Consider the following 13,804-nt stretch of genomic DNA (forward strand, 5'->3'; position numbering starts at 1 on the left):
GCACTGATCCGTAGCGGCAGAGCGGCGCCACTACGCACGCGGGCACCTTGCCAGCCCGAGTTCCCTGCTGCGCTAGAACTGGGTCTGCGCATGCGTAAAACCCTCCCCCTCGCCTCGCCTCTCGGGGCAGGTGGCAGGAGGCAGGAGTGAGCGAGACTGACCGAATCCCAGGCTGGGGCCGCACGGAGCGGTTGGGTCGCGTTGGCCTGGCAGCACAGCGCGCGTGGGGTGCGCTCGCGTCGCCCTTGGGCTAGAAACATCTGTTTTTTTCTTTGCCTGAGGCCCTCAGTTTTCACGAATCACGGGACTCCCGCGGCTGGGACTTCAGGAACCCCCCGCTGGCATGAGACGAGCTAGTACCCCAGCACACTATCATACACCAGTTTGGGAGGGCGGGTCAAAAGAATTCCTTGGCAGGTTTTCAGTAGCCAAAAAAAGAAAGGAAAATCCCCCCTCAGTGCCCTAGGGATCCTGGCATATGGGACAAAAATGGAACTGGCAGCAGAGACCAGGAGAAAGCCTAGAAATGTCTTCATCACTAACACTGCTTTTACTAAGGCAGGGCTGGCACGTGGCACAGATCTCTTTTGACTGCCCCATCATGTTTGTCCGCAAGATCCTGGCTGAATTGTGGGTGAGAGCTGTAGCCCTCCCACCTACCTCTAAAACTTGCTATTATGCATAGCATCCGGCTGAGGGAGGGGGACCTGAGAAGGGATGGGGCGAGCTGCAATGAGTGTGGGGGAGAGGGGAGCAGGTGGCCCAGCCCTAAAGACAGCTCCCAAACCACAGCAAGCCTGGTCTAAGGCAGAACTGTCAGGCTGTCTCAAAGGAGGCCACAGCTTGAGGCAAAGAACCCTATGGCCACTTACTTACCAGTGCCTAGCCTCCCCAGCTACCCATCAGCACCAAGCCTCCCTTCCCATTCAGCATAGGCCAACATGTCCAACCATAAGCACCCAGCCTAGTCACCCCTCCCACTCTCCATCATCCAGACTGCCTTACCTCATTTTTCTGTCACCAACCACATGGCACTGCCCATCTTGCTTTTTCACTGCCACTCACTATCCAATAGCATCCCTGTGGCAACTGCAGCACATACTTGGGTAGAAAATACCTTATTCAGAAATTTTTCACTAACAAATTTTTCACTGGGTAGGTCCAGTTCCCAAGGGCAACTCTCCCATCCTCTCTGTCCACTGGTGGAGGAAGACTAGCTGTTTCCTCATACTTGTTTCAAGCTAATTTTTCAGAATAGCTGGATGCCTGTAGAAGTCACTGTGACTTTCCAGCTTTCTGTGACCCATAGTTTGAGAACTACTACTGATTTTAAGAATAGATGCAGAGATATGAGGAGGGGTGGGGGAGGGGTGACAGAGCTGTTTCACCCCCTCAAGGAAACCCATCTCCTAAACAATAGCATAGACAAAGGTGTGAACAATACCTCACCACTCCCTTTTCACTGCAGTGAGATGTTAATTTGCATACTGGATGGAACTATATAAAGATTAATGTTTTAAAGCAGAAAAAGTCAAAGCTACACCCAGAACTAGAGATCAAGCACTTTGCAGAAATAACTCCATTATCTTCCTGCTTTCTCCCCAACCTCCAAAAATCTCCATCCACCTCTCCCCATCTTTTAACTATTTTTGAAGGAGCACACTCCCTCTCTCCCCAAAGCAACTTCAAGCCTATACCCCATATATTATGGAAAGAGAAATGTTTTTCAAGTTTATTAATTAAGAAAATTGAAATATGGTAGCTCATCAAATCCCCATAATAAACACAGGGCTCCTTTACTTAATCACTGAACAAACGACCTGGCAAGGGACGCTGAACTGTTAAGTATCCTGAATTTCTTTTTTAAGGCTGTCCCATAATTTGTTGTTGCCTCGTGCAGCCTTCAGTATTGTCTGGTGTGCAGCCTATTCCTTTTGATCAACGTTTGCAGAAGAGAGTAGAGGCATGGGGAATTAGAGTTTGGGGTCCAAGAAGAAAAAATGACAGAAAGAAGATGGCGGACTGAGAAAAAAAAGACACAAGATGAGAAGGGAAAAAGTCTATGAAAGACAGCTACCTGAACTTTACACGACTGAAAATTTAACCTAATATCTGGTACTCAGGAAAGAGGAAACAAGTGGAGACTACAGCAGGTTCATCTATCTTGCCCTCTGCAAAGAGCCTAATTAACCTCAAAGTTAGAAATGAACACATTTATTTATGTAAAAGATTTTTATTTTTCCCCCCACTTCAGTTGTATCTCATGTCTTTACAAAAAGAAGTCCCGGATTCTGGTTGCTTCAATCCAGGAAATGTAAGCAGAAGTCCTTGTAAAGACACTGGGTTTGTTCTCCACTTTGCATCCAATAGGTCCAAAGCTAACTACACCATGCACTTCCCACTTTTCTCTTCTAATCTGACAGACCAGTGGTCCACCTGAATCTCCCTGGAAGAAACAAACAACCATTAGACAGGACTTGGAATTGCAGGAAATTGCTTACATGCCAATGACTTTGTGCTCTTTAATAGCTCTATTAACAAACAGAGCAAATCAGACTTTTTGCATGTCACATAATGCATAAAACACTCCTAGATCTATTTTTAACAGGTGTCATTAAGGTATAGAAAAGGATGTAGAGCTACACTGGAGTTCTTAACTCTGAGGCATCTTGTGCTACTTACAAGAAGCGAGGAAAGCACCATGTTTTAGAAGGATACTCTTGATGAGATTTAGCTGTCAGGTTAGAGTCCTCTTTAGGATTACCTAAACTGCACAGTTTCAAAACAACATGGGCCACCTGAACAGCATTTTCTGCCAAACACATAAGGATATTAGATGCAGACTGAGTCATCTCCTTGTTCTTTAAAGCTGTCTAATCATTTATTGGATTAAGAAAGTGGATGATTCAAAGATGTAGTAACAGTATACAATGTGTTTCATCTCTTATATCATAGGTCTGGATCAAGGCTAGGTTGGTCATTACTAACATCTGATGGGTGTTCAGTGGCCCACATGAAGTGAATTAGTGGTCTTGATCCGATTCCTACTAGAAAAATGTACAGATCACAAAAACCATTTCTGCTGACACTAATATGCCCTACAGTTGGGCGCAGTCATAGCAGAGAGGTCAAGGACTGCATAGGCCAATGAGCCAATTACTTTAGTAATTCTTGAAGGGATGTATCCAGAGAGGGTAAAGGGCATGTTGGCAGCATTGTGTAGGGAAGTTTGCACTACAGCTGCTTGTGCTGTAGCTGATCTATGGGAAATACAAATAACTTCAGTATTCAGGGCTACCAGTCACTTTTCACAAGCACTAAAAATTAACACTCCCCAAGTCTTCCCACATCCAAAAATAAAACAATTTATTAATTCCCTTAAGTAATGCCTGACCAAAAAATCATCATAAAATATATGAAATAATATATTCCTAGAAATTACCTTGGAATTGGTACATATCTTTCACTCATTATAATACAAAGAGGTGGAAAAGTTAAATACCTTTAATTTGACTAGTCAAAAAGTGATAATACACAAGCTTTTGACAAGAGATACCTTTGCAGCAGTTTGGGGCATTTTTAGCAACCTTTTTTCTAAGGATATATACAGCTATGAACATTTTTCCATATATCGTTGAACTGCAATGGGCTTAAAATAATCTCTTCCCAATTCTCACTCCCACTCCCCCCCACATTGAGGTCAGGATACAGAACTAATGCTGCAAACCAGGACTGTCTTCTGTAATTTAAGGCCTCTGACAATCCTAATCTATGCCACTGCTTTAAAACTATTTCTCTCCAATTGTATGAGGGATGTCCAAACGTTGTCCTACTAAATACCACGTTTAAACCTCTTAATTGCTTTTAACAGAGAAGCTTGTAACAGCCTTTATCCCAAACATGGGAGTATGCCCCTTGAAAACTACATATCCCAGCATGCAGTATGGACCCTTGCATATTGAGAGTATAATATTCACAGGCCACACACACTTCTCTTTAAAGATAGGGGCAGCAGCAGGCCGTTTTTTAGAAAGCCACAAACTACATGTTAGCTACCCCTGTACTGAACAGCCTGATGTTTTCATTCATAGTTGGAATTAACAGCTGAGTTTTGTACCTGACAGGCAGCAGGAGGCTCCCCAGTGTCCCTGAATCCAGCACAGAGCATTGACTGCCGAACTCTGTCTCCCCAGAACTTCTTTAGGCGACATGTACTGAAATCTATGACTGGTAACTTGGCCTGGTTCAAAACCTCAGACAAAGCCAGGTTTTCTTTCCCACCTTAAATAGATAAAATAGATGAGAAAAGGGAACATGAAAAACATTTCCGTTCTAAATATGAACATTTCAAGTGACATGGAATGTAATTTAACAGTATTCATGTACAAGTTACAAGAACTTGGGTCTACTTTGTTCCAGATTAAAAGATTCCCACCATTACACTTTTGTTTCCAATTTGTTAATTCAGATTTTTTGTTTGTTTTAAATAGTCATATTGTGTGTTTATTCCACAAGTATAGTCAACTATGAAATTGCATTTCCCCACAATTTATTGTCACAGGATCCAACTATTCATTCATCCCTGGGCAGGGTCATGGTATGGTGGCAGGGCAGTAGAGGGAGGTTTGTAATGCTGCTGTCCATGTTTTATCTGTTTTGCAGATAATGAGACTTCAGTCTCCAGGACTAAAGAGCCTGGCACTTTTCATGGGCATTAGTTAAAATATAAGCTCTTTGGGGCAAGGATTGTATCACAGATGTTTGTACAGTGCTTAAAATGGGGCTGTAATCCAGACTGGAACCGCAAATGTGCTACCCAAATATAAAATAAATAAATAAATACATACATACATAAACATGAAAACAGGGAAGAACCCCAGAATAAAATCTGAATGGTTGTTGAAAGATTTAGCTGTGCAAGTATGCAGGTATTATGGTAGCATGGGCAGTAACTGTTACCAAAATGTCACGTACACTCTTTGGGGCAGGGACTGTTCTGTGTTTATACAGTACCTAGCACAATAGGGTTCTTGACTTTGACTGGGACTCCTAGGTGCTATGGTTATGCTGTTATAACAGTAACATTTAAGAGAATAAGTCAGTCACCTATTTCAAGAAGTGCTGTTATACTAGGTAAGCTATTTGGTTTTCTTGTGCCTCAGCATATATGAAGGTACCCTGCCTATATTGCTATGTGCTTTTAAAATAATCCTCCTCTATATCATTGGAATTTCAAAGAGTAACTGGCTAAAAGTTGGTCTCTGACAGGCATTCACCTTCCACAGACTCGTGAAGTCTAACCTCTGAACCCATGCTATGAGAAGCACTCAGAAGTACCTCTTGTGTTCCCCCATCCAGTCACCCAACAGAATTGTCCTGGATGAAGAGTGCTGTCTCTCTTAGGCAGGCAGGCATAGTGAATAAAATGGTTTGTTATAATGTCTTCTACAGGCTTGACCAAGGCAATGTCATAATCCAGCTCATTTAGGTGAGGGTAGCAGAAATGCTCATGCTGATAAATTCGCTTCACACGGTAGACTCGCTCTGTGGATTCGGTACGATTAAGGTTATGCTTGCCCAGGAGAATTCGCCAGTTTGCTGCATCTTCTACCTTTCCTCTAAAAAATTAAAACAACATAGGGTGTCATTATATTGAACCTAATGCCCTCTTTTTAATGAGTTTTTTCCACTTAATTATGTGCAATACTCCCCACACTCACATAATTGACCAGAAGGCTGTTTACCCCAAACTTGCAATTATGTAGTTTTATTTTGACAAATAAAATGTTGTGAGTTTAAAATGACATTGTTTAGAAGTGCAAAATGGTAGCCTGCTGAAATGAGTGGGGGTATATTTATGATGAAAAATGAGATCCTGCCAAAGAAGTAGATTAGAAATTACTTTAAAGGATTCTGCTGACACAATAAATGTAAAAAGCAGCTTTCCTAGTATTTAACAGCAACAAAGATACAGTTTGACTCTTCACTGCAGGAGGAAACAATGCATCATTATTTACAGCAGGCCTCCATATACAGTGGGAATAAACATATTATAGATGCTTAGGAAGTATCTATAAAATACAACAATAAAAAGCAGGTTTAGAGGCTTAGTGCACTTGTCCTTCTCCTTTGGACACTGCACATGAATGTATAACAAGGTTTTGGATCAAAGATTCAGTACCATTTCTAGTTGACTGAGAAAAAGGAATGAATTTTATACATTTCTTTAGGGTAAAATGCATTCCTCCTGAGTAAATGTGCTTTATACCAGGAACTTCAGCTCTCATTCAGGAAGTATTTACTGGGACTATTCCTGTGCTTAAAGATAGGTACATGCTTAAGAACCTTACTGAGTTGAGGCCTAAATGAGGACTGGAGAGAATGGAATTCATTCCCTCACTGCTCTAACTATGGGCAGAACATAGGACTTGTAGCTTTAGATGGGATTTCTAGCTACTGAATCTGTCAAGCTTTACCACCGTGCAGCTGAAGTGGCATGACAGGCTTTACACAGGGTCTTTGCAACAGGGTGAATTTTAATCTTACACCAAATTACATATTGGCATGGAGGTTGGCCAGATATTTTTCAGAAAGTTTGAAGTTTTCTTAGTTAGACTGTAACTTACTGAATAGTTGGAATGACTTATTGTTGAACAAGATCAATGCAAGATCAATTGCATTAGTTTCTATTGTTACTTGTTTTACACTGTACTTCACCTGCATGGCTTCTCCATACTGTATAAACTAAAAACTACATTACAATTATTTTAAAAGGGGAGTTACCAAATTTGTGACACATTCACAAGTCATTATCATACATGGTACAAGAAAAGGAACACTAAATACAAAGAAAATTTACCAAGTACAGAAAATAACTGCTTTATGTGTCATTATATGAAAGAATAATAGTGGTTTTTTGTTTGTTCAAGAACAAGTGTGGAACATTGATCGCAGAAAGCAAGACATTTTAAGAACTGGGTAAATCCATATTTGCTTGATTTTATTCCTTTCTGTGATGGTATATTTCTCAGTCCACGTAAAAAAACTAGAAGTTCTTTTGACCTCATTTATATGCTTTCTTTCAATATATTTTCCCAAGTAATATCCCATGGTTGTCATCTTTTGCATTTTGATGGATTTTTCTTTTGCTATTAACACCCTAATTTCTAGGTTGTGTTCCCCAGTTTATATTCCTGGGGGAGTTCTGCACCACTGCGCAATGCAGAATTTTCCAGAAATTAACGAGCACACAGAATTTCCTTTGCCCCATAGAAATGGGCTGCAGTGCTGCTAGCTGCCACTAGGGACTGCAGGACCCAGCAGAGCACAGCTCACACATAGAAGACACCGCTGTGAGGGAGGGGGAGAGAGCTAGAGGGTTCCTGGCAATTGCAGTTCCCAGCATGCCCTGAGGGAAGGAGAGGGCAGTGCGCAGGAAACTCCGTGAAAACCTGACACTGAGCATCAGGTTGTTTCTCCCTCTGGATCCCTGGGCTCTGGCGGGTAGGGAGGCAGGTGTCTGGGCTAGGGGGCTCCACCGCTGGGCTCTGGGGAGGAGGGGGTTTGGATGTATTGGCTGCGGGGGGCCGTGCAGCTAGGCTCTTCCCTCCCCTCCCCCCCACTGGGCTCTGGTGGGTGGGGAAGGTGAAAGAGAAATAGGAACTGGGTTGTCATAGGGTTTCTTTGTTCCTGGGGGAATTTTTGTGCGTTTGTATTGTTAGAGACATACCTGCTGACAGGTATTTTGAAATAAATTATCAAAATAATTGAAACTGGTGTGATTATGTAGTGTTATTTTGACAAATAAAATCTGCAGAATTTTAAAATATTGTGCCCAGAATTTTTAGTTTTTTGCCTTGAATGCCCCAGGAGTAAGTTTAAGAACCACCCCACTGGTGTGCACAATTTCCCTTGATCAGTAGGGTTACCATACGTCCATATTTTCCCAGACATGTCTGGCTTTTTGATTCTTAAATCACCATCCAGGAGGAATTTTTAAATATCTGAAAACGTCTGGAATTTTGCCATTATTATTTTTCCCCAAAGAAGAGTTGATCATTCAAGAAAGAGAGTGAATGTTGATCACTCGAGAGAGTGCCTGCCTTTTCCCCCTAGCTCCCAGCGCTTGTGCTGCAAAACAGCTGTTTCGTGTGGCTGGGAGGGATGGAGAAGGAGAGGGAACACGGCACGCTCAGGGGAGGAGGCAGGGCCGGGCCGAGGATGGAGTTGGGGCAGGGACTTTGGGGAAGGGGTTGGAATGGGGGCAGGGAAGGGGTGGATTTGGGGCAAGGCAGGGGGGTGCGAGCAAATACCCCCCCACCCCCATGGAATGTTCTTTTTTTTGAATGTTCAAATACGGTAACCCTAATTTCTGTCAGTCTTTCTGATGTCCCTTTTCATGGTGGCTCTGAGTCACAATGGCTGAAGTACAGAATACATCTAATTCTGCACTTATTTCTGCTTTCAGTGGTAATGAGTATACAAAAATATATTCCATAACCTCCAAGAACTCAAGCAAAAACTGCAAATGTAAAACTTACTTCTGGAAGCAGTGGGCAGCAGTGAGAACCCAGCTTTTGTGAATGAGAGTCCCTCCACAAACATGAATAAATTTGCTATTTGTTCTAGTCCAAACCTAGAAAGAAAAATAAAGTTAGAAAATAATAGAACTTTATGTCAGAGGAGATTTCATTCTTGGGCACTTGAAAGGAATGGATGAACTAATGGTGGCTAATGGATGAACTAAAGTGCCCTCTACGGAGCAATATGTGTTACTAGCAGTTGTGGAAGAAATCTGTTTACCCCGGCATTCTTTTTTCTGTGTGTAAAATGATGCTAAAGAATTGTTAAGAAAGACCTGTCTGCTAATGCCATTGTGGAATAAAGATGGGGTAGTGAAAACCACTGTTAACTAGTAAGCAATAATTATGAAGATATTTGTATGTCCAGACTGCCAAGCCCTCATTATTATGTTTTACTGCTGTAATCTGGTCTTTTCTAGCATTGAGGCCAGCCCTATTGCCCCCTCAAGTCTATTCAAAACATTGTTGCAAGGATCATTTACCTTGTTTGTTGTTCTCATCACATCACTCCCTTCTTTGCATCCCCCTGTTGGTTCCTCTTCCAACATTGCAGTAAACACATGGAGGGTAACAACATTAATATGGAAGACAAGGACAGAAGAATCTTGCACGGAAGACTCCTTTGTGTTTTGTTTGTGAATCCTATCACAGCCCATTATCTCTCATTTTATTTAAATCATAGGTTATGGTAAGTTATTTTTAACTCCATTTGCCCTTGCATGTTATCCATTTCCACGTCCAAATTATCAGATGTCAGCCACACTTCGATTATTGATTCTTTATATATACATCCCATTCTCTTCCCTGACTGAGCTTTCTCCAGCAGAAATATAGTCTTCTTTGATGACCAAGAAAAATGTATCAGTGGTGGAAAGTAGGGGACTATCTGAGTTAGAGGTTCTGGAGAAACCAGTTTATAAAAGACTCCTTCTGGATGAAGGAGACTATGATCTCCTTTTTTATTGTGGTGGAATAATTCAGTCACATACCAATCTACTTTGCTTAGATACAAAACAGACTATATTACTAATGATGAAAATGTGTTGCTGTCTTGAAGTTCTGTATTTTCACCAATGTCATACTTCTTTCTATTTCATCCCTCTTGCCTGCGTCTGTAACCAAGTCTTCATTATTTTCTAGGGAATTATTTTCCCATGAAGCTGCTATACAATTCTTGGTTTTAAAATTTATTTTTAAACTGGCCAGTCCTCCTACTATTAAATATACAGGGCAGTTAAAGAGAGAAAAGAAAATTTCACCAGTTGGTTTCAGGGGGGTTGGGATGACTAAATCCTTAATTAAATGTGCTTCCATCAACTTTTTGGAAAGTATACTTCAATTCAGGTTTGATGGCTACATACTGTAGCTCACAAATATTTTACAACCATAAGAAACTACTTATATATAAAATTATATAAATAGTTCCTAGACTGCAATCCCTTTATTTAAAAGATTTGTGAAAAGCACTCTTTATCTATACATACATTTTACCATTGACTTCAGTAGGAGAAGTTTGTGGCACAATATAGAGACACAAGTTACATTCACTTGCTTGGCTGCACACACACTCTTAATAACTTTATTATTGACTTCAATAAAAATGTTGTACTGACAAAGGACAGCCAGGTTTGTTACTCTGTCTAAAGGTCATTGTTACCTGTAATGAGACTTGCCAAGGCCAAGAATGTGGCCTTACTTCGTTGCCTGATATAATCCTCTCCACCGTGTTTGGTTGAACATATGGAACACCACAGTTTGTTGGCCAATCTAAAATACATAGCTAAATAAATGAAGTCCACAAGATCATGTTCTAACAGTAGTAGGCTGATTCTGAAATGATGGGGCATGCAACTCAAACATGCAGAGAATTTGGAAAAATGGGGTAAAATGACAATTATTAACAATGTACTGTATTCACCAGCCTTGTATTCATATTACTCTCTTTTGTACAATTATGCATGCATGTATAGTGATAGTAAAAAAGTTAATAGATTTTAAAACTTCAAATAGATCAATAAAATACATGGAAGAGTTTATTGTGTGAGCTTATTAGTTTTTACACCCACAGCTGCTATTTTCAAATGTCTATGACTAGTTTGCTTTTGGGCCAAAATTCCTTTTGCTTCTCAATTTACAAATGATTGTTTCTCTGGAATGTGTGATCACTTTCTGTTTGACTACTTTGGAGATATCTTATTGTGAGAAGATTTTCAGATCTTTTATTGGTTTTGTGTTACTGGTTTATTGGACACATTCTTTTGAATTTTCACTCAGATACCTCAAACTGCATCTTTCAGAAACTTCATATTTACCATGGATGCACAAGGCAATAGGGACAAATGCCCTTGACAGGTTTGAAGAAATGTGAATTAAAAGTACATAGTTGGGTATTTAAAAATAGCCCACCCTTCATCAGGAGCCTGATCCTGCAATCTCTAGTCACACAATTGGTTCCAGTGTGTAAATCAGGTGCATGACAATCTTGCCAGGTGTCGTGCCGTCACTGGAGTCTCCAAGACTTCCCTTTTAAAATGGGGCTTTCAAAATATTAACAGAAATGGCAACTTCTGACCTAGGAGCAGAAGAAATGACTTATTTGGGCTATTAGGTAGGGTTGCTGAGCACTTGACCAAAGAAAGAAATCCCCATGGAACCCAAATAGCTCCTTCTGATTTGACCCGAGGTGCCCCGTTTCACCTCATGGTATTAATTATTATTATTATCTGGTTGTTTTGGGGTTTTTTTGCCAGTTTCTAGGGAGCAGCCATTAGGGTTTGGTATCATTAACAGCCAACAGTGTTATGGCACTAATCAAGTCATATTTATAGTAATTATATTGCAGATGCGGAGAAGGGGGAACATTTGGCAACAGAGAGCACTATTAAGCAGGGAAGGAACGAGCTTATCAAACAAGTTTAAGCGTGTGCACAGGATCTGCTGAATTAAAATCCACTGGCTAATGGCATTAGCCTGTTTAATAGTTTTTTCAAAAAAAAAAAGAGATCATGTAGTGTCAACTTACCGACGTTCAGGAATTTGGGATGACGTGCATTCTGGACTGAAGATGCTTGTGCTAAAGAAAGCACTAACAGCAGCATAAGCAAACCGTCTACAATCATTGTCAAGAACTTGATCAGACGAGAAAAGAAGAGAGACTGAATTTTTGTACTGCAGCACAAGTGTTATTACTGAACATGACACTGGAGGGACAGGACCATAAACACCACAGCTTGTTGTTACTTTCATGATAACTACAGCAAAACAATGCAGGGCAGATCAAAACACCAAGCCCTGGATGGTTCTGCCTGTGGTTAGCATTCTTGTTATGACTGGCTGTGGGAGGGTGGTTCTCATCAGCAGTTTTACACTGGAAGGCACAAACAAAATGGGCATTTCTGCAAGGTACTGTTGTATGTTTAGGGAATTTTGGTCCAACATCCACTTTATGATTAATGATTTACAAGCTCAAATGAAGAAAGCCATTGGATTTTTATTACTTGATAAAAATGAGTGGCAGATCCAACCACTGAGCAGCAGATGGGGCTAGGGAACCTATTTTCTATGAAGTAACACAAACACACTTTAATTCATTGAAAGCTCTTGACCCAGATTCATTAAATTATGCTACCTTTAACCACATAGGGAACAAAATCTCTCCTCATGAGGCTAAACAGCTTGCAAAACCATGTGGTTAATTGTTGCTGGGGTTGCTTTTTTGCCAGTAAGAAAACAGTATGTGGTTGGAAGAGGGTTAAGATTTTTTGGCATCATTTCCTCATTCGTGTTTATTCCCTTCCTTTTAAAAATTCCCTTGAAATGTTGTTTGAGCAATGTATTCTGTCGTATATGGATGGCTGATAATAAGATAGATGGCATCTGTTTAAGTCACATATTATTTGGGATTAATGCTTCTAAAGACTTACAGACTGCAGCTTAGTACTCTGCTATCTGAATGCATTGACCCTTCTGCATGTGATGACTGTAAGCTCAAGACCCAGAATTTCTAGAGCTTTAGAGAGGCAGAAACTGTACATTCAAACAACTGCAGCAAAGCCTGCAAGTGTGTTTCTTGATCTGATACAGACAAGAGTTAAATGTGTGAAGAAATTGGACATCCAGCACTTCCCCTGAAAGGATGTTCCACATAACCATAAGAAAGGTTTTTCTGATATTCAACCTAAGTTTCCTTTTCTTAATTAAATCCCGTTATTCTTTGGGGCTTTCTTTTCCAAACAGGAGCTTCAGTTCTGCAAGCCCATGTCAGCCCTGAAAGGGGGTGACAGGAAGAGGAAATGAACCAGTTGTACAGTACTCCCCAATGGCAGTTGCAATCTCTCTAGGCCAGGAAGCTGAATCTCTCATTTTATAAAGTGGTGGTGATAGTGAGAACATTCATTCTTAAAACAACCAGTGTCTTTAGCTGCAAGACTGACATTTCATCTTTCCAAATGAGAAAAACACAGATCTTGTTCATCTACAAATTACACTCTCCATGCAAAATGAACACACATCCTGTTACCTTTCTGCCCTATTGCAGAGCTAGCCTATTTAGAATGTCCAGTTCAACACAGGAGGCTAGACAGCACTACTCATTTTCATTGTCTGTAGTGATACAAGGGTGTGCAGTAGTTACAGGCATATTGAAAAATAAGGGCTCTGTCCAGAAGAACTTACAGTCACCGGTTTCTTATCCTCAAATGGCTAGATGAATCCAGCAACATGAACTATTAACGGGGTGAGATTTTAAAAAAGATGTGGATTAGACATTGGTTTTTAATTGAGCCCTTCATTTCAAAGCTATTTTGCTGAAGAAAGTGAAAAAAATGTAATTTATAAACCAAATAAACCCCATAATCTCTATCTTCCTAGCCAAGAAAGCAAGACATAAATGACTAGTGTCATGAAGAGTTCTGTATGGTTATTTAGCCCACACTAAGGGTTTACTGAACGTACTTATTTCCATCTAATAAACTATACTTCTCCCACCCCTTTTTTCCAATTAACAATACTACTTAACACTAATATAGCATTTTTCATTTTCAAAGAGCTTTGAAACCATGAATTAATCTCCTCAACATGGCTGCAAGGAACAGTTGCAAGTATTACCTTCACAGCTGGGAAAACTCATGAGAGCAGTGTCTTGCCCAAGTGACAGAGAATGTAAGGGTCAGTTCCAAGACTAGAACTCAGAAATTTCTGGCTCCCAACCTTGTGGTAAGAGC

At 40.7% G+C, this 13,804-nt stretch overlaps 1 protein-coding gene across 1 annotated transcript; it reads right to left on the reverse strand.

The window, feature by feature from the left end:
• Positions 1-2,247: 2,247 nt before the first annotated feature.
• On the reverse strand, positions 2,248-13,356 carry LOC140915189 (elastase-1-like). Its single transcript, XM_073354766.1, has 7 exons — positions 11,605-13,356; positions 10,180-10,349; positions 9,065-9,241; positions 8,541-8,635; positions 5,338-5,618; positions 4,118-4,281; positions 2,248-2,446 (listed from the first exon to the last, which is right to left on the reverse strand). Exons 1-7 carry the CDS (start codon positions 11,699-11,701, stop codon positions 2,270-2,272), a joined length of 1,161 nt encoding a protein of 386 aa, XP_073210867.1. The 5' UTR covers positions 11,702-13,356; the 3' UTR covers positions 2,248-2,269.
• Between the last annotated feature and the right edge of the window lie 448 nt (positions 13,357-13,804).

The sequence above is a fragment of the Lepidochelys kempii genome, chromosome 7 (assembly GCF_965140265.1).
Source record: "Lepidochelys kempii isolate rLepKem1 chromosome 7, rLepKem1.hap2, whole genome shotgun sequence".
Lineage (NCBI taxonomy): Eukaryota > Metazoa > Chordata > Testudines > Cheloniidae > Lepidochelys > Lepidochelys kempii.

Excerpts from the sequence above, each read along its gene's own strand:
- LOC140915189 (XM_073354766.1), bottom strand. The coding sequence starts at position 11,701 with ATGATTGTAGACGGTTTGCTTATGCTGCTGTTAGTGCTTTCTTTAGCA. Across the intron at positions 8,636-9,064 it reads TGATGAGAACAACAAACAAG|GTTTGGACTAGAACAAATAG; the intron begins GTAAATGATCCT and ends TTTTCTTTCTAG. Across the intron at positions 5,619-8,540 it reads GCTGCCCACTGCTTCCAGAA|AGGAAAGGTAGAAGATGCAG; the intron begins GTAAGTTTTACA and ends TTAATTTTTTAG.